Source organism: Falco punctatus (assembly GCF_963210335.1).
Source record: "Falco punctatus genome assembly, chromosome: 1".
NCBI classification, from domain to species: domain Eukaryota; kingdom Metazoa; phylum Chordata; class Aves; order Falconiformes; family Falconidae; genus Falco; species Falco punctatus.
The window spans coordinates 101,070,662-101,092,271 of NC_137580.1; the positions used below are offsets into that span (position 1 = coordinate 101,070,662).

Here is a 21,610-nt window from a genome sequence, read left to right on the forward strand (position 1 = left end):
CTCCTCTGTATCAGGAGAATGTGTTGGTGTTCCCCAGCCAAGCTCCTTCCATCTGGTCACAAGTGCTTGAGCAAGCCGTATCCAGGGGGCTGTAGCATTTCATCTGTGGCCTCTAATGCAGCCCTGTCCAATAAATCATCTTGCCGGGCCCCCCACACGAGGAACGTGCGTTAGGGCAGTGGGACGTCTGCCTGCTGTCGCTCTGCTTGTGTCTCAAGCGTGTGGCACGTGTTAAATGTCTGACAATCCAACATTCTAGGTTATATGCCTCAGGATAAACACCATGAGGATTAATAGGACTTCTCTATTAAAACAAAAAGTTTTCCACAGTGACCTTTCCATGTTAATGCTCTTTCAAGCCAGGGGTTGCATTTAGCACTTTATTTTTAGTGACTGTAGCCCTCTTTTGCTATTGTTTGGAAACCTTGGCTCAGCTCCTGACTTGGCTGTGCAACATAGGCTGAACACACTCCAAGTGTGGACATGGATACACCGCAGAACAACAAGCAGTGTACATAGCCAGGGTATCAGTGAACATCCCTGAAACCAGAATAAAGCAAGGGAATGAAGACTGATAGATCTGGATGGAAACCCTCGAAAGAACATGGGATAATCCTTTGGGTCTCAGTCTCCAGATTCCACCATCTACCCTGGTTAAGACAAATTGAAGTTAATTTTATGTCAGTCACGGGCATTTTGACAGAAAGCAAATGCTGGCAGTGTGCCATTTCAAGACCGACCTTCAGTGCATCAAGTTGCCCAAATGAGAGAGAGTCGAATTCCCCTAAAAACAAAGTGGATACATACACTAAAAAGTGGTTAAGTGGAGAAGCAGTCAGCGAGGAGTCTAGAAAATGCTCTTTTATTCCATGCAGCTGCCCAGGAATGCACCAGTTACGCATCCCAAGTAGTCTCTGTATGCAATCAAAGGGTGCTGGCGGTCCAGGCCACGCTACACCTCAAGTACTGTGCCTTCCCACAGGAACTGGGCAGAGGAAGCACTGGTCTTGCTATTTGAAAATGCCTCCTTGCCACATCACTAGAAATTCTGCACTTAAGAGGTTGTGAGCTGATGGAAAGGGAAAAAGGAAAGGGGGCTGTGATTAAAGCTCCATAAGCATCTATTAACAGCATCCAGTTTACCAACAAACACTGTGGGTGCAGAGACCGCCGGTACCAGTAACTGATAATGCTGTTGCCTCCCCTTGCCCCGCTGCAGCCTCTGCTGACCACCTCACAGCACTCTTAACAGTCTTGGCAGCGTCCCCAGGGGAGTGACAGGGCAGCAAGTGATAGCTCACTGCAGTTTCAATCTTTGCGAGCACTGACCCCATCACAGAGAGACAAGAGTTCACTCCAGCTCCCCAGGTAATGTACAGCACCACCAGAGCCTTCCCCTGTGACCTCTCCCGCTGTTTCCAAGTAAGATCCTGTTCTGTGTGAGGACAGGCACAAGTTCCAAATAGGATGGACACTGAAGGCAAAGTCTTAGTATTTTACTGTACTTTCCTGCATGGTTAAAGCCTTACATTTCAGTCCAGCAACTTCATAATCTTCTTCCTCTTCCTCTTCCTCCTCAGCATCTGGTTCATCAGAAGCTTCCTCGCCTTCTTCATCCTCATCTTCATCAGAATCCTCTGCATAGTTCCTAGAGTAAGGCAGGTGAACACATCTGTTGTACCAGACCCTGGGCCCTCTGTACTGTTTGTTCACAGGCAGAGACCTGCTGACCACCTCAATGTAAAATAAATACCCAGCCTCAGACTGAAGCAGTCTGCAGCATTTCAGAGAGTATCAAGTTGTAGCCACAGTTAAAAGGGCACTTCCCAGGCTACCATCTGAACATCTGGGCTGAAAATCCCCAACAGCTGAATCTGTGTATTTTTTGCTGTTCTAGGCACCTTGACCACATAACGGATTTTAAGATTGCGATTGCTGTACAATTACTCCTCCCCAAGAGGATATGCTGCTGTTTTACCCAGGTCTGCAGGCCTGGCCTAAGGAGTTGCAGGAGGGGGGCTTTTTTTGTTTCTGCAGGAGTATTTTACCCATTACCTCCTTCCACTGTCACGCCACTTCGATGTGCACTATAGGAAACAGAGCTCATTTAGTATTATTTGTGAGCAGAGCACCAGGCTTCTCATGTGCTGATACCAGAAGCCACAGAGACTCCCTGCCCAGGACAGTTCTGACTTCTCGCATGTGTCTGTTGAAGCATTCAAACCATTACAAAAACAGAAAAACAAAACAGCATGCACAGGCAAAAGGGGACAAAGGCAAAGCTGTTGCGAGAGTCTCAATCCTCTCGAGAAAGAGGATCTTGAGCAGTAAAAGGAGTAAGCTCCCACAGTACAGGCAGGGCAAAAGTGCTTCCAGGCTGAAATTTTTTTCCTACCTCAGCTCGAAAGACAAGAACAGAAAGCAGATAAGACAGGTGTTACCCCACCTGATGGCTCTCGTCCAGGAGCCAAGCAGCTTGCAGGTGACTCTGCCACATCAAAGTAACTATGATCTCAGGCTCGAACAGCTGCATTGAAGCCCTGTCATTTTTGTACAAGCCTGATGAACCCTTATATGGTGCCCAGGGAGTAAGTAATACTTTTAAGGCCATACACCACCTGCACATTACAAGCTAGTACACCTCCTATTGTGCTGCTGCTCTGGAAGGGAGGATCTGTTGATTGCTTATGCTTCAGATGCCATTTGATAGCCTCACCTCACTGACAAGCGGGTAGACTCAGCACAGAGTCACAATCAATGCTGGACATACATTGTAAAAATAAAAATACATTTCACATACATTTAACTTCCAGCTTGCAATTAAAAAAACCCCAAGCCATAATTCAATCCCTTGTTGTCAGGAGGCAGCTACTAATTTCTGCTGCATAGAACAACTTTTTGGTTCTTCCTCAAATCATGTTCCCTCTGTAGCCCTATAAGGACTCCTGCCTTGTTAAGGTTTATCAGGTCCAGAAAACCACAGAGTGGCATTTTGTAGCCTGATTTGTAGTAGCACAGTAGGGACTGAGTGGCAACCTGGAGTAATGCCTGCTATAACTTGACAAGAGCACAACAGTAATTTAGCCCAGTGAACTACAGAGCTGCAATGCTACCAGCTACACTCCCATGAGAAAGCAACTCAACTAGCTGCTCAGTTAAACAAAACAACAGCCCTTAGCTTAGCACAGCTGATTTTGGTTGATGTTTTGTGCATGTTTTCACTGCCAAACAAGTTATTTATTAAAACTCCTGTTGTCATGGGTCAGCATAACACAGGTGTGCTCAAAGTTACAGCTTGAAAAAATGCTTTTCTATTGTTCCAGTGTCACCGAGTTAACTAAGCTAATTTCAAACCTTTTAAGCGGGCTCTGTTTCAGGCCGTTTTGGTTGTCTTGTGAAAGGGCAGCTAGAACTGTCCCTCTGTGGCAACGCAAAGGAAAGGAGGCTCACTCACCGGCCTCGTGAGCTGCGCCTGGCAGTAGAAGGCTGACAGGCTGGGCACTGCCATTCACCATCTGGTATCTCATAGAGTGCCGGTCTCAGACAAAACAGGTGGAAGGCTTTGTTACACTCGTCACACAGGATCAGCTTGTCATCTTCACCTAGGAGAGCACAACTTACTTGTTACAAGTGCCACAGCCTGGCCCAACCTGAGAAGCAGAAGCTGCTGCAGTGCTGGAGGTCAGGACAAAGCAAAAGAAAGATGCAAAGTACCGTCGGCCAGCAGGGACCCTTCCTTCTTGTTTTCACCACTGCAGTGCACACCAGCAGCATTCAGAAACAAAAAAGTCCCTTGCCCTACAAAGATTTCATTTGTGGCAAAGGTGGAAACCTGCCAAATTGGTTCTGCTCAGGCTAAATCAAGCCAAACAAAGGGAAAGAGAAATTTGCTGCAAAGATGCCCGAGAGCCTAGCAAGGAGCTATAAATGCAGCTATTCTTATTCTAGCCTCGGTGTGGTTAACCTGCACAGCATCTTCTTTCTACTTAAGGTAGCAAGCCAAAAAAGGCAATCAGTATGCAGCAGAACTAGTCTCTCTGTGCCTTCTCACTGATGCAGGGAAACAGGGAGATAGTCCTGAGCCAGCTATTTCATTACTAAAGAAGAAAAAAAAAAAAAGTGCAGAGAGCTTGCCAGCATCTCTTTCTCCAACATACCAGTTCTTAATTTCTGTGGAACAAAAATCTGTTAGTCTCAGGTGAGCACCCTCTTGCATTTGCCTAGAATCCCCCCTCAACAGCAAATAGGACAGTTTTTGCATTGGTTTGGAATATCCCTGAGACTCTACAGTGAAGGAGAATGTTGTACCATTTCGGCCCTTATTTCTTTGAAGAGGTGGATGGCACAGTCTTTTGGTAAACAAAAAGTAGCCCAGCATTCCCACTGAGGTCTGTCTGCCCTCATTTCCCACTAGTGTTTCAGCAAATAGAAAGTGAGACAAAAAGCACATGATGAGGCAGAATGTACTACCAAGCTGTTTCCTCCAGGCTTCCATCCAAAAGGAGAGGTTATGGCAGAACAAATACTAGCACTCCACCACTGGTGACACCTCTTTTACTATCCCCTCCACCTGCAAGACTCTAAAGCCCTTCATACTGTAGTGGATACAGAGAAGGTAGCCCCTTGCCACCTGTTCAGTTACTTCCCCAGCCTTACAAAGGATAGCTACCCCCTCAGCCTCTCCTTGCTTGTTCTTTCTGTAAAACATGGGATTAACTGACAAGGCTCAGAGGCTCAAAGACCATTCAAACTAAAAAATGAAACAGGGAATGGAGTGGCACAAGTGTTCCCAGAAGGATTTGTAGATGACTTGTGTCTAAGTGCCCTAAATATTCAGGGGACGGCAGCTCTGCAATGCTCTGCAAGACCGTGTATCAGTTTCATAAGAATGGTTTATTGGACTCCGGGTCAAACGCTTCTGTGAGATCAGCGCTTCTGACTAAATCCTGATGCTCAAAACTCAAAATACAGCCAAAGACAGAGTGACAGACTACAAGGGCATGTTGCCTAAGCAGGGCATGGAGAGGTGACAGCTTCCAACTGTTGCGCAGGCGTGGGGCAGGAATGCATACCTTTCTTGCGACACACTTTGCATCTGGCATTCTCTGCTGACATATCCCAATTGATACAGGCATCCAGCATCCCGAGCAGCACATGCATACGGGAGAAGGTCTGGGCCTCACGGATTGCTGTCTTCCACTTCTCCATGGCTGAAGCAACCTGCAGACAGACCTAACAGCTTACAACGAAGCACAGGCACGGCTTGCTACAGTCTGAAGATGTTTTTATATCCTTTAGCTGGGGCCCTTAACCAAAGCTCAACTCTATATTTCTTTTCTTCTATACAGCCTCAGCAGTCCTATTTGTGGTTTATCCATAACCAGCCTCACTGGATCAGACAGTTTGTTCATAACAGTGGAGCCCTTTTGCATTTCACGGCCAGGCTGAAACAACCTATGTGAACTCCACTAAATTCTTGCTCTGAAAGTCTAACCCAAATAATCATCAGGCTAAGAAAATAAAAGGCAGAAACCTAGAACTGTAAAACACAGGATGAAAGTTAGGAGACAGCTGGCACCAGCACTGGAGCGTGGTGGGCTGGAGCGGCCTGTGCTGCCCTCCAGCGGGTACCGCAGACACCCGAGGCCACCGCAACACTCGGTCCTCCCGGTCCTCCACGCTGCTCAGCTGGCAGAGGGGACCGTGACATCAGCTACAGTCAGATCTGACAGGCAAAGCACCTGGAGCCCCAAATATGAAACCAGCTGTTTTCCTGAGACAAGATGACCTCAGTGCACATGAAATCCCCGAATTAGCTGCAAGTGAGGGTGAAAGCATTAAACCTGAGATTTGCATGAAGGCAACTGCTGGAGTCCACACATAGCAAGCCTCATGTGAAATCTCAAACTCAGCTCTGGAGGTTTAGAAACAACGTTGTGGTAAATCGGAAATGCACCAGAACAGAGAAGTAATCCAGAGCCACTGCATGTTCAACTCCAACGTTAATCCTTTGCTTTACAACAATGAGGTGATGGCCTAGACATGACAGGGACATAATAGGACTCAAGTTAAATGTTCTTCTACCCCAGGAGAATGAGAAAACAAACAGTGAAGTGTCAGATGGGAAAATTTAAACTCTGCAGCTGACAGCAATTTGGGAGCCAAACAAAACCCAGGATTTTTGCAGAGTTGCACATTCTCCTCTGACTGAATTTGAGGAAGCACAGCGTATATTAGATGCTTGGAAAAAAAACACAAGCTATTCTAAAATGCCAGCATCCTTGCTGCCATTGCTAGTGTGGAACCTGGAACCTGAGACATTCAAGACAAACGGAAACCTGCACAGCCTACTGTGGCAGATTACACAGCACTGTGCTATTTCTTTGCAGAACATTGTTGAGGTGCTTCACATACTGTGTAATTGATTTTCCAAGTAACTGTTCCATGGGTTTTGCTGTTAACACACTGGGTTAACTGCTGGGCCAAGATAAATCTGCAAAAACTGTTGGCAAGTTTTGCTTAGATCTTTCTCCTCAAGCCTGTGGAATTTAACAGATTTTTAGCCTTGCTTCCCAAGCATCATGAGACTATGGCATTTTAGTAGTACCATTATCAAGGGAGTTCAGACTGCCAACTAGGCAAAACAGGAGACTGAAAGAAGACTGAAAACAAAAATACTGAAGGAGAAGCCCTCAGTCACATTTCAACTTCGGTGACAGAAAATGTCTGCTTTGGTAAAGGTGGACAAACCTCCAGTTCGAAAGACTCCCCAGTTGGTATCCTAAGACGACAGAAATCCCCCTGAACAGCTGAAACTGCAATTGCTTGGTTGTGAAGCTGGTCTTTGAGGTATTGTCTGCAGGTGAAGACTGACACCCTAGATTTCTCCCTTGCAAACACCACTGAAAGCCAGTGGCAGTGATGGATAATATACCAGTGTTCTTCACTATGCTCAGGTGGCTGTGCTGCAATCTCATGCTGCCAAGAGGTCACATAGTCCCTGTCCTGTTCTGGGATAGTCCAGAGCGGTACTGCCACTAGAAGTGGCAACATCTGCAGAAACAGAGATACAAGACTAATTTGCAGAAACAGCCATAAGCCAGGTCTACATTGCTGCCCAGCAGTATGCTCTCTGGCTATGTAGCTGAGCCAGCAGGAACCCTCAGTATAGACAATTATGTCAGCAAACGGGTGCTTATTAAGCCATAACTTGTTTCTCACAGGGAAAATGAGACATAACCATACCACAGGACTGCAAATTCACTCGTATAGTCTGTAAGTATATTAAGTGTGTTTTTCCAGTATGGCTATGCTGTATTTTACCTGCTTTCTGTCTCAGTGCAGTTCTGGCTCTAAAAGACTTCATAATTCTTGACCCATGCAAGAGATTTGTCTTTAAAAGCCCAACAGTCAGTTTTTTTTCAATGGATAACTATATCTAAGATCTGGGCTGCTCTTTCAAGGTCACCTATAAGGGTTTTCTGCTTTGGCAAAAAGAAAGCTCATTCTAGATAAACTGAGGCAAAAAAAAACCCCAACCCCCAAAAAAACCCAAAACCACACACCCAAGAAACCAACCCCAAAATCCAACAAAAAAGTTGAACATTGCTTGTACTACCACGAGTGTCTAGAAAGCTCTAAGCCAGATATAAGAAAGCACTGAACCACTGCACCGCGTTAAATAAATGCTCCAGAGACATCAGCACAGGACAGAAGTTAGTGCTCTGGAGGGACATCTGCATGACTGCATACTCAGACTGGCAATACTTAAATCTGTAGCCATACACCTAGAAGGCTCAGTTGTATAGCTAAGTATGCAGTCATATTAGACAAACTAGGTAATATTAGGGAAAAAAAAAAAGTAACTTATGATTTAAAGTACAGCAATATTCAGAAATCCTACTGTTCCAGCTGGTTTACAGAGGAGAAAGTACAAATCAGGCAGCTTCAGCCACACAGAGCACTTCGTCTAACTAGGTTGCTGTAGCTGAAAATTCTGCAATTGCTAGAATGAAGCACACTACACAAGCCTGGCCTTACTATAACAAACAATGCCTGGTAACCATGTTATTAAGAGAGACAGCAATGCTCTAAGGCAGAATGAAGAAACTAGCCAACATTAATGATCAAAATGGCTCAATTTTCAGGCAAATAAAAGCTTGGGTTTGAAACCTGAAACAGCTTTAGCAATAGTAGGGAAGTGACCAGGGCTCAAATACAGAGCTCATGCTGCTGAATTACTATCCATTTAGATGTCATAGTAAATCTGATGTTACCCTTAAAGTATGCCTTACAAGTACAACCCTTATGGTTATAGCTATAAGACACATGATAGTAGGGCATGATATAGTATTGCTGTAGATGCAGGAAATGTGATGATCCAGACTCTGTCTCAGACAGAACTGATTTTTACAGCTCCGTATTCTGCTAATAGCTTTTAGGGTAAGGTAGCATTCCATTCCCTTTGCACTAAGGACTCAAAGACTCAGAGTTAACAAAGTTGAAACACTCAGGACAACTGGGAAATTGAAAATTTCTAGTGTCTATCCAAATATCTTGCTAACATGGCAATGCCACAGCATAGCAAAGACTTGATGTTCAAACAACAAGGGTTCAGCATACAGTGAGATGTTAAAACCCACCACACAAAAAACCAAAACAAAAACCTAAACCACACCCCAGAAAACCCACACCCAGAACCAGTCAAGCATCTAGGATTTCTGTTTTTAAGTTGGCAATTTCAAATGCTTCTGTTGTTCCAATCCTGGTCTTGCTAGTTCTGCTGAAATATCAATCAGGGCAGAGGACTTGGGAGGGGGCAGTGGGGAAAGTCTTGTCATGAGGCACTAAATGGCCCATTCAACTTAGAGCATAGAAACCACTCCTGCACACTATTATCCCTCTTAGGATGACACACTGGTACAGCTCAACTGCCTGCAGGACCCTACCAAATCCTCCACAGCCCTTCTCCATCCCATCTGAACTTTGATTTGGAAGGCTATGTACTCAGCCCCACAATACCACTTCTCTACTTCAGGCACATATGGTGTGTTTCCTCAGATGTCCAGACAAGCTGTGTGCAATCCACAGTTTGTCATCTTCTATGGGTTGCTAATATGATGGCTAGTGTCTCTTCCTGCACAACACTGATATTTACCTGAACTTAACTCCCTTGCAGTCACCAAAACCCCAGCGTGTCTCTCCTTTATGGATCAAAGGCATTAAGCCACCATCAATCCTCTCTTGACAGATACAACTCCTGTTGTGTAAAAATGCTCCATAATATGCTTTTATTAAAGTACCCAATTTATACTTGAAGGAAGTCAAACATTTGACTTGATTTATTTCCTGTCCACAGAAAGAATTACTGTAATTCCTCAGCACGATTTTCATTTTGCCAATACCTTTACTCTTCAATATAATCAGGGAACACCCGGCCGCAAAAACAACAAACCCACTGCACTCCAAACTTGGAATGAGAAGAAGCCATTCAGGATTTAGTACCCGATGAAGCTTATTGTCCCTGCTCAAAGAGCTGTACTACGAGACTGAAACAGAGCCCTGAAGTGAGCAATACCTTAGCTTCTTCTGCCATTTTCTTGTCTTCATCTATCTCCTCAGCCTTGGCAATATAGTCCTCTCCTTGATTCCTTCTCTTCTGCTTGGGGGCCATAAAACCTTGCAGAAACTTCTTAACAATGCCAGCCTGGAGTGCTATCACACACTCTCCAAAATCCTTCAGGCTCTCTAGTGAGTATACCTGTTAGGAAGAGCATACGATCACATAACAGTTGGATGTTACTCTATGCTGGTTTAGGTGGGTCTGCCCTGCAAATTGATACATATGAACACTGCATTAATTATCACATCTACCATATTTGGTTATAGAATCAGCATATTACTGTTGCTTCTGCTAGTTCATACCTAGCTGATGATCATGCAAAGCGCTGTTCAGTAAAAAACATCATGCCTTCGAAAAAACAAACAACCCCACACGAAAAATCCCAAACCCATCATGACCAAGCACTAAACTGTTCTTCCGCTCCTTCAGTGACTTCACTTTTCCCCTCCTCTTAATACTTACGGTCTCATCTACACCGGGAAGTCTCTGCAGTGACTCCGGGTGCAGCTAAAACAGAGCTTTAACCATTCCAAGCCAATGTCACTGGGTAGGGGGAGCATGCACTACTCCAAGGGTGCGTACTCTATCCACATGAGGCACATTTATCCCCCCCTAAAGACACTCAGTGCACCAGTAACACTCATCTGAGTTAGGCTGAACTAGCCAGAGCACTAAAAACACGTATTTTGGTTTACTGCACAGTAACTTCCTTGTGCTCACGTATCCATGAACACCTGGTCCTGGAACAGGGATACAATCATTACCCTGAGCCTAAAGTGGTTTGAATTTATAAAAAAACCTAAAACAACCAAAAAGTATCCAACACTCCAAAATGGGAAACTGCTGTCTCAACAAGATATGCTGGCTCTGAAGAAGTTACAAAGAGTTCTGCTGATGCTCCATGAGGAAGTATACCACCAGACAAAGGAAAAAGGACAGTTTAACAGCTGCGCAGGACACCTAGCTCCAACATTATGACACACCTACACTAAAAGGACCTCAAGCCAGCATCTTCGTAACATTGAAATATTAGTTTAGAAAGAGAGGACACATGAGAAAATTGTCTGGGGAAAACAAAAGACTCAAGACCTACAGAAAGTATCAGCTTGTGCTTGATTTGCTCAGTACTACATTGCTGATTACTCACTCTTGCTTCATATTCTGGTGTCACATCAACATATCCCAGGCCTCCTTTTTGCAGCCGAGTTGCAACCTCAATTAGATCACTTCGGAGGTAGTTCAGCAGTTCCTGGTTGCCATCACAGGATTTGAGGCCCAGGTTCTGTTTCCGAGCCAAATGGATAGAGTGCACAATGTCCTGATACCTGGAAAATCAAAACCAACCTCTGAATACATGCAGGCCACAGCCCCATGAGCCATGCAGGCACTGGAGCAACAATGCTATCCATCATGATCTCCATGCTCCACCAGTGCAGAATAGTCCTTGAAAGATGCTTGAAAGCACGTGGCAGTTCTGGCTCTGAGTGAAACAGCACTGCCTTTGTTTCCAGTTGCAAGGAGCTACTCAAAGACTGACAGAACCTCTTCACAGCTTAGAGCATTACTTAACAAGAACCTGCAGTTACTGCCTAAGAAAAACAGCAGTTTCTCATCCTTAATATCCTCCCCTCTTCAGCACAGGCATGATCAAACAAAGCACAGAATGCTGCTCCAGGAATGGAACGGCTTTGTGACAAGGATACGCTTTGACTTTGAGAAGACACACACAAAAAAAAAAAAAAAAAAAAAAAAAAAAAGAGCAGGCTCACTTCTTCTCCAAACGCTCCTTTAACTGGCTTTCTCTTACTCCTTGTGGGTGCAGGCAACTCAGCAGCTCATCCAAATCCTTCTGACTGTCACAAAGAAACCTGAAAGATACAACATGCACCAACATCAGCTAATGTCTTGCCACAGAGACACAATTCCTCCTTCTAAATAGTTCATTATTATTAGTGGGCAGGGATGACAAGTAACCTATAACCCAACCCCACGGTGCAAGGTGGATCACTTCCAGTAATGCTGGCATAAGCATTCTGACTCAGATTGGCCTTGTTTCAAGGTCCCCAGATGTAGCCAATTCCAAGGGAAAAAAACCCAAACACACCACAGAACTGATTTATAGGTTTTTCCCCATTAAATTTATTAAAACATTGGCATTTGAATTTAGTCATGTACCCCAGGGATTAGATTCACTAAGTTGCAGTCCATTTAAGTAATCTGAACGTCATTTTAGATGCACTAGAAAAGATTAACATGCTATGCACTGCATAGCATGGCAATTTAATCACTCCTTCTGCAGAGTCTTCAACTTCTTTCATTAACCCAAGTTGTCCCTAGATTAACAAAGGGTACATCCTAGCTTTTATCACAACTGCTGATGTAGATTTGTGACTGTGAAGGCTGTATCCTCTGCAAGTGCTGGAGTCTTCCTTTCCAAGCAGCTCACCTTAACTTGAAAGCTGAAATGCAGTATGTGAAAACCATATTCATTAGCTTAATTTAAATCTTTCTGCTCAAAAAGTCCTTCAGGACAGGAGTCATAATCAGCAGTTAGCTGAATCTAAAAGAGGAAAAATTTTGCAGAGCTCTCTGCATAAGGAATTCTCTCTGCAGTTCCAGAGTACAATCAAGTTTTAATGCTGGGTTGTAGATTTAAACTGGCTTTAAGACAGCCTGAAATTCTGCTCTTTTCCAACTCTATTCTAGGGTGCCATGGAGCCTCCTCACCTGACGGAGGCAGGGATTCAATTTGAACTTCAGAACTCATTTACAGAAAATAAAACTAATCACTTATCTTCTAGAAGAGGATTGCTCTTTAGAAGAGGGAAGTGAAAGACTAGCAAAATCAACCTTACATGGAAACAACTGCAAAGGACCACTATGTGATCCTTACCAGCCACAGAGAAGACTCTATATCTAATTTTTCTTCTTGGGCATAAGCTCAGATGAGCCAAGCAACAACTAGAGAAAGATGCTCTTCTGGCTTCTCTTGGAATAATAGTACCTGCAATGCTTATTTTTCTGGCAGAAATATTTTGTAAAGAACATATCTGAAAAGAAAATATTTCAGAGTTCTAGTATGTTCCTATTAGGGGAACAGCCTCACAATTCGCATTCAGTTAGTCAATTAATTACTCTAATAAAATACAGGATTGATTGTTTAAAAATGGAAGAAAAACAGTTTCTTGCCAGTCACCTGCTTCAGTATACTCCAACCCTGCAGAGCATCCTCACTTTGCATACTGAGATCAGATCTTTTGGCCACCACTATCCTTTGCACACCCTCCCCGAGAGAAACAGGACAGAGCAGCTCCAAATATCCTTCACTCCCTAGAGCCTAGTAAAGGCAATTTAAAAGTAGTAGTGACTAAAGTTTGGTCATGGGTTCCAACAGGCATTCACAAACCTGTTACAATAAAACTTTTGTCTTTTTCCAATAGATGCCGCTTACAGTGAATAATTAGCATTCCAACATTCACTGGAAGGTCTACAGACAGACTACTGCAAGGACTATCATTTCTAAGTCTACTGGACTTCTGCTAAATAAAGTTTCCTCTAGAATATTTGGTATCAAATTGCTTCCAAACCCTTGGGGCAAATTTTGGGATTGGTCCAAAACCGTATTTCAGTATGAAGAATCTGTCACAATATGGGAATAGCATAAATTAATCTTCAAAACAGTTGCCCTGCAGAGGACTGTTTCTCAGTCATGTTGAGAAGGCTGCCTAGGTCATGATGAAACATCAGCACTGCTGGCAACATACCACAGGATCCGGCTGGGAAAAATACCCGAGAAGACCATGCCTGAGCTTTCCTGGCTTTGCCCCATGGCTGCAAATCTAAGGGAGGAAATTCCCTATACATTTGTCTTACTGTAAAAATGAAAGGGCACTGGAAACAGCATATGGCACTTGTATTCTCCAGTGTTATGTGGCTTTGGGAAAGAAAACACAGGCTGCTGGCAAGCGTGAGAAAGCAGGTATTGTCCTTGTAAGAAAGCTAGGGTTAAGCCCTGGCACAACTTTGTTCCTGCTGAAAAAGGAAATGGGACCAGGAAGGGAGAACATCTACAAGAGGTACTTGAGCCTTCCCAATTTGCCCTGAGCAAGAACCAGGATTTCTGGGAGGGGGAACTGTTCTGCATGAGCTTGAACTCAAACATGCAAAATAAAAACACATCAAAGAGGCACCTGTGTTAGTTTGATTGGTGACACCTTGCTGCTCTATGCAGCCACAGCTCCTGGTTCTCAACTCAGCTCCATGCACTTCCTACTACCTGAAGGAACCACCTCCAACTAGGGCTCAACCAGCACAAGGCATGGAGCACAGACATGGTAAGAAAGCGCTGGCATTTTAAACAGGGAGGCAATAGGGCTATGAGCTTGTGGGTCTTGATAAGAGGGAGGGGAAGGCAATTGGTGCCCTCCTTGTGGCCTGACACAGAGCTTAACACCACAATCCAAAGTGATGGGAAAGATGCCTTTGGGAGAGTCAAGACCAGATGGAGGTCTTCAAACTGACCTGAAAGGCAGAAATCCTGACTGGGGTAAGGGCTTCCTGCATCTGTAAATAACAGCCTAGAATTTTTTTCCTTACATTCCTGGCAGCACAAGCCAGCAGAGTGGTCAGCAATAAAACCAGAAAGGACATACAGCACAAGCATCAAGTCAAAAGGAGCTCCCGTATTCACTCAGGCTGAATATTCCTACCTGTTCTCAGGCTACAGGCTGCAAGAGACAGAGGAAGGTATAAAACCTAGACTGCAGACTAGGGAATGAAGAAATCAAGAGGATAACGTCTAAAGGAGCCCAGGATCAGTACCTGCTCTGGAGGGATGGTGGAAACAGGGGAACTCCCATCTGTAGAATATAGGCGTGAGAATGGAGTCTGTCAGCACCCACTCATGGTTAACTCAAATGGTCTGCTGAGGGGACCCGCCATATCATGGTGTATTCCTAATAGATGAAGAACAATGGGAGTTACTCTGCAGAGATGCCAGTGTTTCCAAAATTCAACTCCTTTCTGACCAGGATGAGTAAGAAGTCTCCTGCATACTATTATACTGCAAAGGTTGTGATTAACCTGTGGTTCTTGCAGGAAAGACCAGTATGTGTACAGCTCATGAAGCACTACGGTATGGACAAAAGACTTTTTCAGGGACCATGTGCCCAGAAGCTTTAAACAGGGAGATTTTTTTAAATAAGCATCAACATCAGTGAAAGTGGTACACAGTGTTAGAAGTGGGATTGGTCCATCTGTCCACAGAAGACAGAAATAACCAAGCATTTACAATTCTGAATGAGAACAATGATTCAAACTCTGCACTTTCAGAACAGAACACTACGACCTCTTCTTTTTGTGGGCAAAGTACTGAAGGCAGAAACCACTTCTGTGGGATACTGTTTCTATAGCTCTTGGTAGAGGTATGGCATCTATTTTCTTCCTTTATCAATGCCCTACCAGCTCCCATCCTCAAGCAGAAAAGGGGCAGGGCTGTGAAATACAACTATTCACAGAGTTAATTTGTTCATTCCAATGTCTCATCACTCTAGAGTATAAAAGGGTAAAGCTAAAGATGCTCTATGTGCACTGTGAGGCTACTCTCAATCCCATGTTAGATGGTACTACCAGGAAAAAGAGACTAATAGCAGAGTTAAAGAACGCAAAGAAATGAAACTTTCTATGCACTACATACTAACATGAGTTACAGCCGAACAAGTCCTTGTATCCAAACAACAGGGGGTGTAGATAACCCAGGGCTTCAGCATGGTCTCAGGGTTCCTCAGGGTGTGTAAGGACAATGGGCAAAAAGTAGCCAAGGAGGAGACACTTCCGTAACGGTCTATGCTCATGGGAGTCCTTGAGTTTGGAGAGATCAATGGCAAAGGCCACAGAGGAAAATACAGTAACACAAATATAGATTTCCTCAGAGGGAAGTTCTAGTTACTGGCTGTCCCCTGAAATACAGCTCTCAGGTGGTCAATTCTCTTTTTGTAGAAGGTTACCTGTCAGGTGACAGCTGTCAGATAGGTACTTAGTAAACAGGCTCTTTGCAGTTCTAGAGCTTTAAAGGAAAGTCTTTCAGCTGAGGAAGCTTATTGCTTATCTGCAGAAATGGCTTTAGGTGGCCCTGTCAGTTAGGAGAAAGTCATGCAGACAGCACAGAAGAACACTAAGTTAGAAGAGGTTACGTTTTCTCTGAAAAGCTGCCATTGTGCTCCCTGCTTACTTTAAGGGCATGGAGGCCTGCATCTGACTCAGATCTTCCATTTGCATTGCTTTACCTCGACATCCTGACACCGTCAGCCTGCCTGGTGGAACAATGCACACAGGCATGATATTCTCAGTAAAAAAAAAAAAAAAATAAAAATCAGCAAGTGATAGCAGTCTTTCCTAGCAGGTACCAAAAAGGACAGAAATCAAAAACATAGTGGCCTAAGAGCCAGGCAAGAAAAAAAACCCCAACCAACAAATCACACTCAGTTTAATATCTTATTTCTGAGTGGCAAAAGAGCAGAGCAGGCATGCAGTGACATGTCTTCAACCTGCATCTACAGATTTTAACATCTGCTGGTTTGAGGACTTCCTTGTATGCCAGGACAAGAACCTTTGTGCTTAACACTCCCCAGTGAACCTCTCTTCCAGCAGTTTGTCTAACTGGTGCTTTGAACAGGTACAAATTTGAAGGTCCACAGCAGCTGGTAGCAGTGAGTTACCCATTATCAGCTGCATGATCCCTAGTAGTACTTTCCTCTCTATTTCAAAACTGCTATTTGCTACTTTTATTTCCCAAACCTTTTTTCTGTATCAAAAGAAAATCCTCTTTCTTTAGGAGACTTCCCCACTGTCCTCTAGCATTACTCTCCATCTCTCTGCTGAACATACAAATTAAAGAGTATTTCTGTGATTTGTTTCCTATTTCTTAGCCAATTATTCACTCATGAGAAAAGCTGCACTCTCACCTTAAGGCAGGCCCTGTAACAACAGATCTTGTGAAGCAAAATTGTTCCCTCAAGGGAAAAAAAAACAAAACAAAACATTTTTTTGCCCTTAGTTTGTACTTTGGTTTATCATTATTTCCTTCATTTAGGGTCCACCACAGTTTGTAAGTAGGCCTTCCTACTTGTAATAGCTTCCTTAATCTGATGTGAACCATACTGAGAATGCTTTGTTACTATCGCTGCCATTTTGTTTCCGAGTTTCCTCAAACCCTTTTTTTCAAAGGTAAGAGGCAGCACTTGCTTTGACCATCTAGTATGGAAACTTTAAGCCAACGTCTTTGAAAGCACTTTAGGCTTTTGGCTGCCACTTTAAGCTTTTTTAATTTTAACAAGCTTCTTAATTCTTTTTATTGCACTTTAAAAAAAAAAAAAAGAAAAAAGAATACTGCATATTATGGTCACTTCATATGAAGCAGCTCTTAATAACAGAATTCAGTCCTGAGAGCGTACAGGACTGGTTCAAAGAGCTGCCTTGCCTGGGCCATATGACTAGTTTCTCTGTAAAGCACTCCTGCCTTTGGAACAGTCTGATCTCCCTCAGCACGTCGTTGAGTGCTGCCAAACTGATTGAGCAATTCAACACTGTAATATCAAATACTTTTTCAAGTTTGGCTTGGAACGACAAGTTACAGGGACTCTGTGTTACTTAAGTCATCTGTTTTGGCTCAACGTTGTCTTCAGTTCACAGCAATATGCTACTAATTTAAGCTAATGTTTTCCTTATATAAAGTTGTCCTACTGGAAACACATCTTGCCATCTTTGCTAAATGAAGATCAAGTATTAGAAGAGGCAGTTAAAGAGCAGAGAGGACTTTCCTGTGGACCATACTGTCTTCTACAACCTCCTGTTTAGCACCCATTCCCTAGGAAAGCCCAATTGCTTGAATTTTGGCCATATGACAAGATATGCAAAGGCCTACGCTGAGAAAGGGGTGGAAATCTGTCGTGGCAATACTGGACAGAGTGGAGGCATGCCCAGGAAACTCTGCTGTCTCCTATGACCTGCTAGCAAAGAAAGAGAAGGGGTAGAGCAATACAAAGAAAGAGTCTGCACCCAGTTCTGCTGGTTCAGATGAATTAAGACATTCACACATTTCAGTCTGACAGTTCCTGGTGGGGGAGCAGGAACATCTTTACTAAAGTAGTTCTAACTTGCAGCGGTGGAACTATGCTTTGGAGCTAAGGTCACAACTGGTGATGTTTATCAAAGACCAAGTAACCCCACTTTGAGGGTCAGCAGTGGAAATTCTGGAGAAAAGTCACTGCTATTAGGGGAGCTGCAAGAGCAAGTATTTTGTGACAGTTACTTCCCAGGGTTATCTAAAAAAAATAATAAATAAATATGCAGAGTCCTTTGCAATCTGTTTAGTAGGTAAAGCTGTAGCCAGTATTTTCTGGCATGGGGACACTGCTTACCACATAGGGCAACAGCCTACGCAGATTTTCTTTAAAGGTAAAAGACATTGGTAGGGCAAATTATTGGAGCAGGTCACAATCAAGCATGCTCAAAGGTAGAAATGTTTAGATTTGATTCACTTAGACACATTGGTGGCTACTTCTTGGCATTGGGAATCACTAAAAGGGGTAACAGTCTGTCAACATGGAAGAACAGTTTGCTAAGCTGTAATTATCAGTAGCGACGAAAATCAGTTCCATGGTACAGTGCTACAGGAGAACAAATGGACACTGCAGTCTGCTGTGAAGCCCAGGAAGAAGCCACTGACGAGGAGCTGGGGAACGGCTCTGCATGTCTCACATAGTACAAGAACACACAGGATAGAGGCCTGTCTCCAAAGATCTCAGTGAAAACTTAAATTGCATGTGCTCAAGAACCCCATGTGCCACAATTCAGCTCTGCCAAGATGAACCATGAAAGAAATCCTAGACATGCTTAGCTAGGTCACTGCTTCCCTCCATTTTTTTTTTTTTTTTGAAGTAGTGCTTGCCAATGATGAAAAAAGCACACAAGTTGTTGTAAATTAACAGTTCTCCTGAATATAAAATATTTTAAAAGCAATACAACAAAATATCATTTTACCAGTTTAATTTATAGCGGCTTTAAGTCTGACTGATTATAATGGTTCCACTGGCTTTTGGACTGGCTGCCCTATTAGCAATTCACTACCAGTAATAAACCAGTAACAGAGGCCTGGAGAGCTGCTGAACTAATCAAACTGTTAAGTACCGAAAGAGTAATAGATACATAATAGGGTTTATCCAAAGAAATCCGTCTATGCCTAGTTTCCTCGACCTCTATGCTTTGAGTACTTTGCAGCTATAAAAGCATGTGTTACCATAAGTTCTGTCCCTGCTTGGGTGCAGTGGTCTCTGCAGGAAGGGGTGCAGCACGCACAGACCGGTGAAGCTTGCTGGCTCTGCCATCAGTGGCTGTGCTCCTCCGCTTGTCTGTAAAAGAAAAGCACGAGCTCAAGTGTTTTCTCATTCATCTTCCTCCTCAGTAAGCATTTTTATTTTGCAAAAACTAACCTTTCTCCAGGTGTTTATATTCAGCATTTAGGCCAGCAATATATTTGTCAGGGAAAACTAATCCACTACTAGCTTGCTAAAGCTCACAATACATGCATTTATAGAAATACAAAACCATGTAATGGACTTTTAACAAAATTACTACATCATAAAGCACATACATAAAATTAAGAAAAGCGTTCCTAATATTCAAATACATTAAACTAGTTTCACTTTTTAGCTACATACTGACACAGTACTTTTAGAACTGAATGAGTTTAAATAGTTTGTATTTCTGCATCTTAGACAACAGTCTAACATGAATTTAAACCTTTGCTTATTTAAGCCTTTGCTTGTTAAGTTTCAAAAGGAATCTCCTGAAATCTTGCACACTAGCTGGGTAAACACACAGGCAGCAGTTGAGAAATTAATACAGCTGGAAGCAAGCTGGTGTACAGGAACATGACTGGTCAATATCTGAAAGAGTTCACATAAGAAAATATACCCATTGAGGGCCACTGAACGATACCACCTCCAGCTCAACAGGTCACCATGACACAGATGGCTGGAAAGTTACATTCTGGATGAAGTATCTCACTGTAGGTTTGCCCTGTTCCGTTCTTTCACAGATGCCTACTCTGCCCATTGTCTAAAACAAACCACCACCAGGTGGGGGCTCTCTGATCATAGCCTCACACCGAGCATTGCTGTAGACAAGATGCAGTGCCAGCCTACGACGTTTCAGAAGCAAGAAAAGACCAGGACTGACACTGCAACCAGAGTCAGATGATAGCATGCTCTTCTGTACCAAGAGCTATTTCCACATAGAAGTATTTCCTTCCCCACAGCCTAATTTTTGTGTATGTGCAAGTTCTGCCTGCAAGGCTCCACCATCCAGGCTCCAAGTCAACCAGGCAAAACTACAGAGGAAGCACTAGAACTTCAGCTAGTTGTTGCACCTCACCTGCCTATTCAGTACAAGGTGAATGGCAAGCTTGGAGGATGTGCCGAAACGGCCTCAATCAGCAAAGCTATAGGTATCAAGACTGTCCTGCTTGATACTATTTCACAGGTTAATCTTAGAGTCTTGCCACTGGTGGAAGCATGATGGATACCCTCACTCTGCAGCACACAACTACTTGTCCAAGAAATGTGGCACGCTGCAGCTTGGCAGGTTCAGAGTCAGCCAGAGAGGTATTAGCCCACAACTGACATGATGCAGTACACTGCAGGCAGTCTTGACATCCTGCAGCAGCAGGAAGGAGATCACCATGAGCAGACATCTACTGTGTGCAGGTTTCTAGAGCTTACAGAAGGCTTAAATCAAGAGCATCCTCATGAAAACACTCAAGACTAGACAGTTTCTCTCTCACATTCACAAATCCATTCTAACAATCACACAGCAACAAAGGAAATACCCACAGAGAAACAGGCTGATCATACCTCCTGGGCTGTAGTCCCTTCTAAAATCTTTTTTCTGATGGGGAAGGACGAATCTGTAGTCTATACTGTCATGTACCCAGCCTTTCTCAATGAACAAGCCAGGAACCTCATCTGAAAACAGCCAGTACCTGTAGGAAACACACATGTTAACACGTACCTGTCTCCTCTTCTGGCTAGTTACATACTCCCACTTTTATTTGCATAGAGCAGAGAAGCATCTGTGTGCTTGACTCAAAAACCTGAAAGTATGTATATCTTTATATTAGCAGTTGAGAAATAGGAAAAGCTTTTACTAGAATCCATTCTAAGAGCATTCCTGTGCAACAAACATGAAAAAAATTAGGTTCTTGAGCACTGGATGCAAGAACTTGAAGCTCCACTGGCTAGTGGATTCTGACCTCCACAAGAAGGCCTCAAAAAGCCAGCCATGTAAACCCAGTGAAGGCCATCACACTCTACCTACACAAGCCTCTCTTCCGCTTTCCTCTACAGTTCAATACACAGGGAGTCCTCAGCACTCTCCACATCAATCACTTTTTGGGGGCTGCTGTCTGAATAAAGCTCCACTCAGAGGAAAGAGCTGGCAGCCCAGGATCATTTCCTTTCCCACCTGTTATGATTACGATCAGTGCCAACTGGGGTCCTGCGCATCACCAGCTTCGCTTTGGCAATTCCATCCTGGAAAGTTTTCTCAGCTGCAGCTTTATGCTTCCGGATTCTTTCTTCCTCTGCTTCTTTCTCCATCTTCACTGTCAGAATTAGCACAGAGAAGTATTACCTTTCTTTTATTGAACTCAGGCATTAATACTCTCTTATTTCACTACACAATGGAGTTAAAAGTGTTAACCAAAGTCACCAAAACCTTTTTTTTTCTTTTTTTGTTTTTTTTTAGCACAGCCACCCACCTTTCAGCTTGCTTTCCACCCACCATTCTTGAAAAAAAAACTCAAAAATTATTAAGTGGTCAAGGATGAACTGCACTGAGGAAAGAGTAAAGTCTGGATAAAAATTGTCTGGAGAAATTAGTCCTCATTACTATTTCTCATTCTAGATAAAGTGGCATCCATTGCTGTGCAAT

General features: G+C 43.5%; 1 protein-coding gene across 3 annotated transcripts in view; it reads right to left on the reverse strand.

Moving 5' to 3' along the window:
• BAZ1B (bromodomain adjacent to zinc finger domain 1B) overlaps positions 1 to 21,610 on the reverse strand; it is a 50,408-nt gene that overhangs the window by 5,518 nt on the left and 23,280 nt on the right. For 2 of the 3 annotated variants that reach the window (XM_080388764.1, XM_080388763.1), the window contains exons 8-16: positions 21,143 to 21,281; positions 20,533 to 20,660; positions 18,918 to 19,029; positions 11,392 to 11,490; positions 10,770 to 10,947; positions 9,578 to 9,760; positions 5,073 to 5,220; positions 3,455 to 3,602; positions 1,530 to 1,648 (exon numbers count right to left, since the gene is read on the reverse strand). In XM_080388764.1, the coding sequence (XP_080244890.1) occupies positions 1,530 to 1,648; positions 3,455 to 3,602; positions 5,073 to 5,220; positions 9,578 to 9,760; positions 10,770 to 10,947; positions 11,392 to 11,490; positions 18,918 to 19,029; positions 20,533 to 20,660; positions 21,143 to 21,281 (1,254 nt within the window). The remainder of the gene's footprint in view (positions 1 to 1,529; positions 1,649 to 3,454; positions 3,603 to 5,072; positions 5,221 to 9,577; positions 9,761 to 10,769; positions 10,948 to 11,391; positions 11,491 to 18,917; positions 19,030 to 20,532; positions 20,661 to 21,142; positions 21,282 to 21,610) is intronic. The other variant, XM_080388765.1, reaches the window with a different exon arrangement.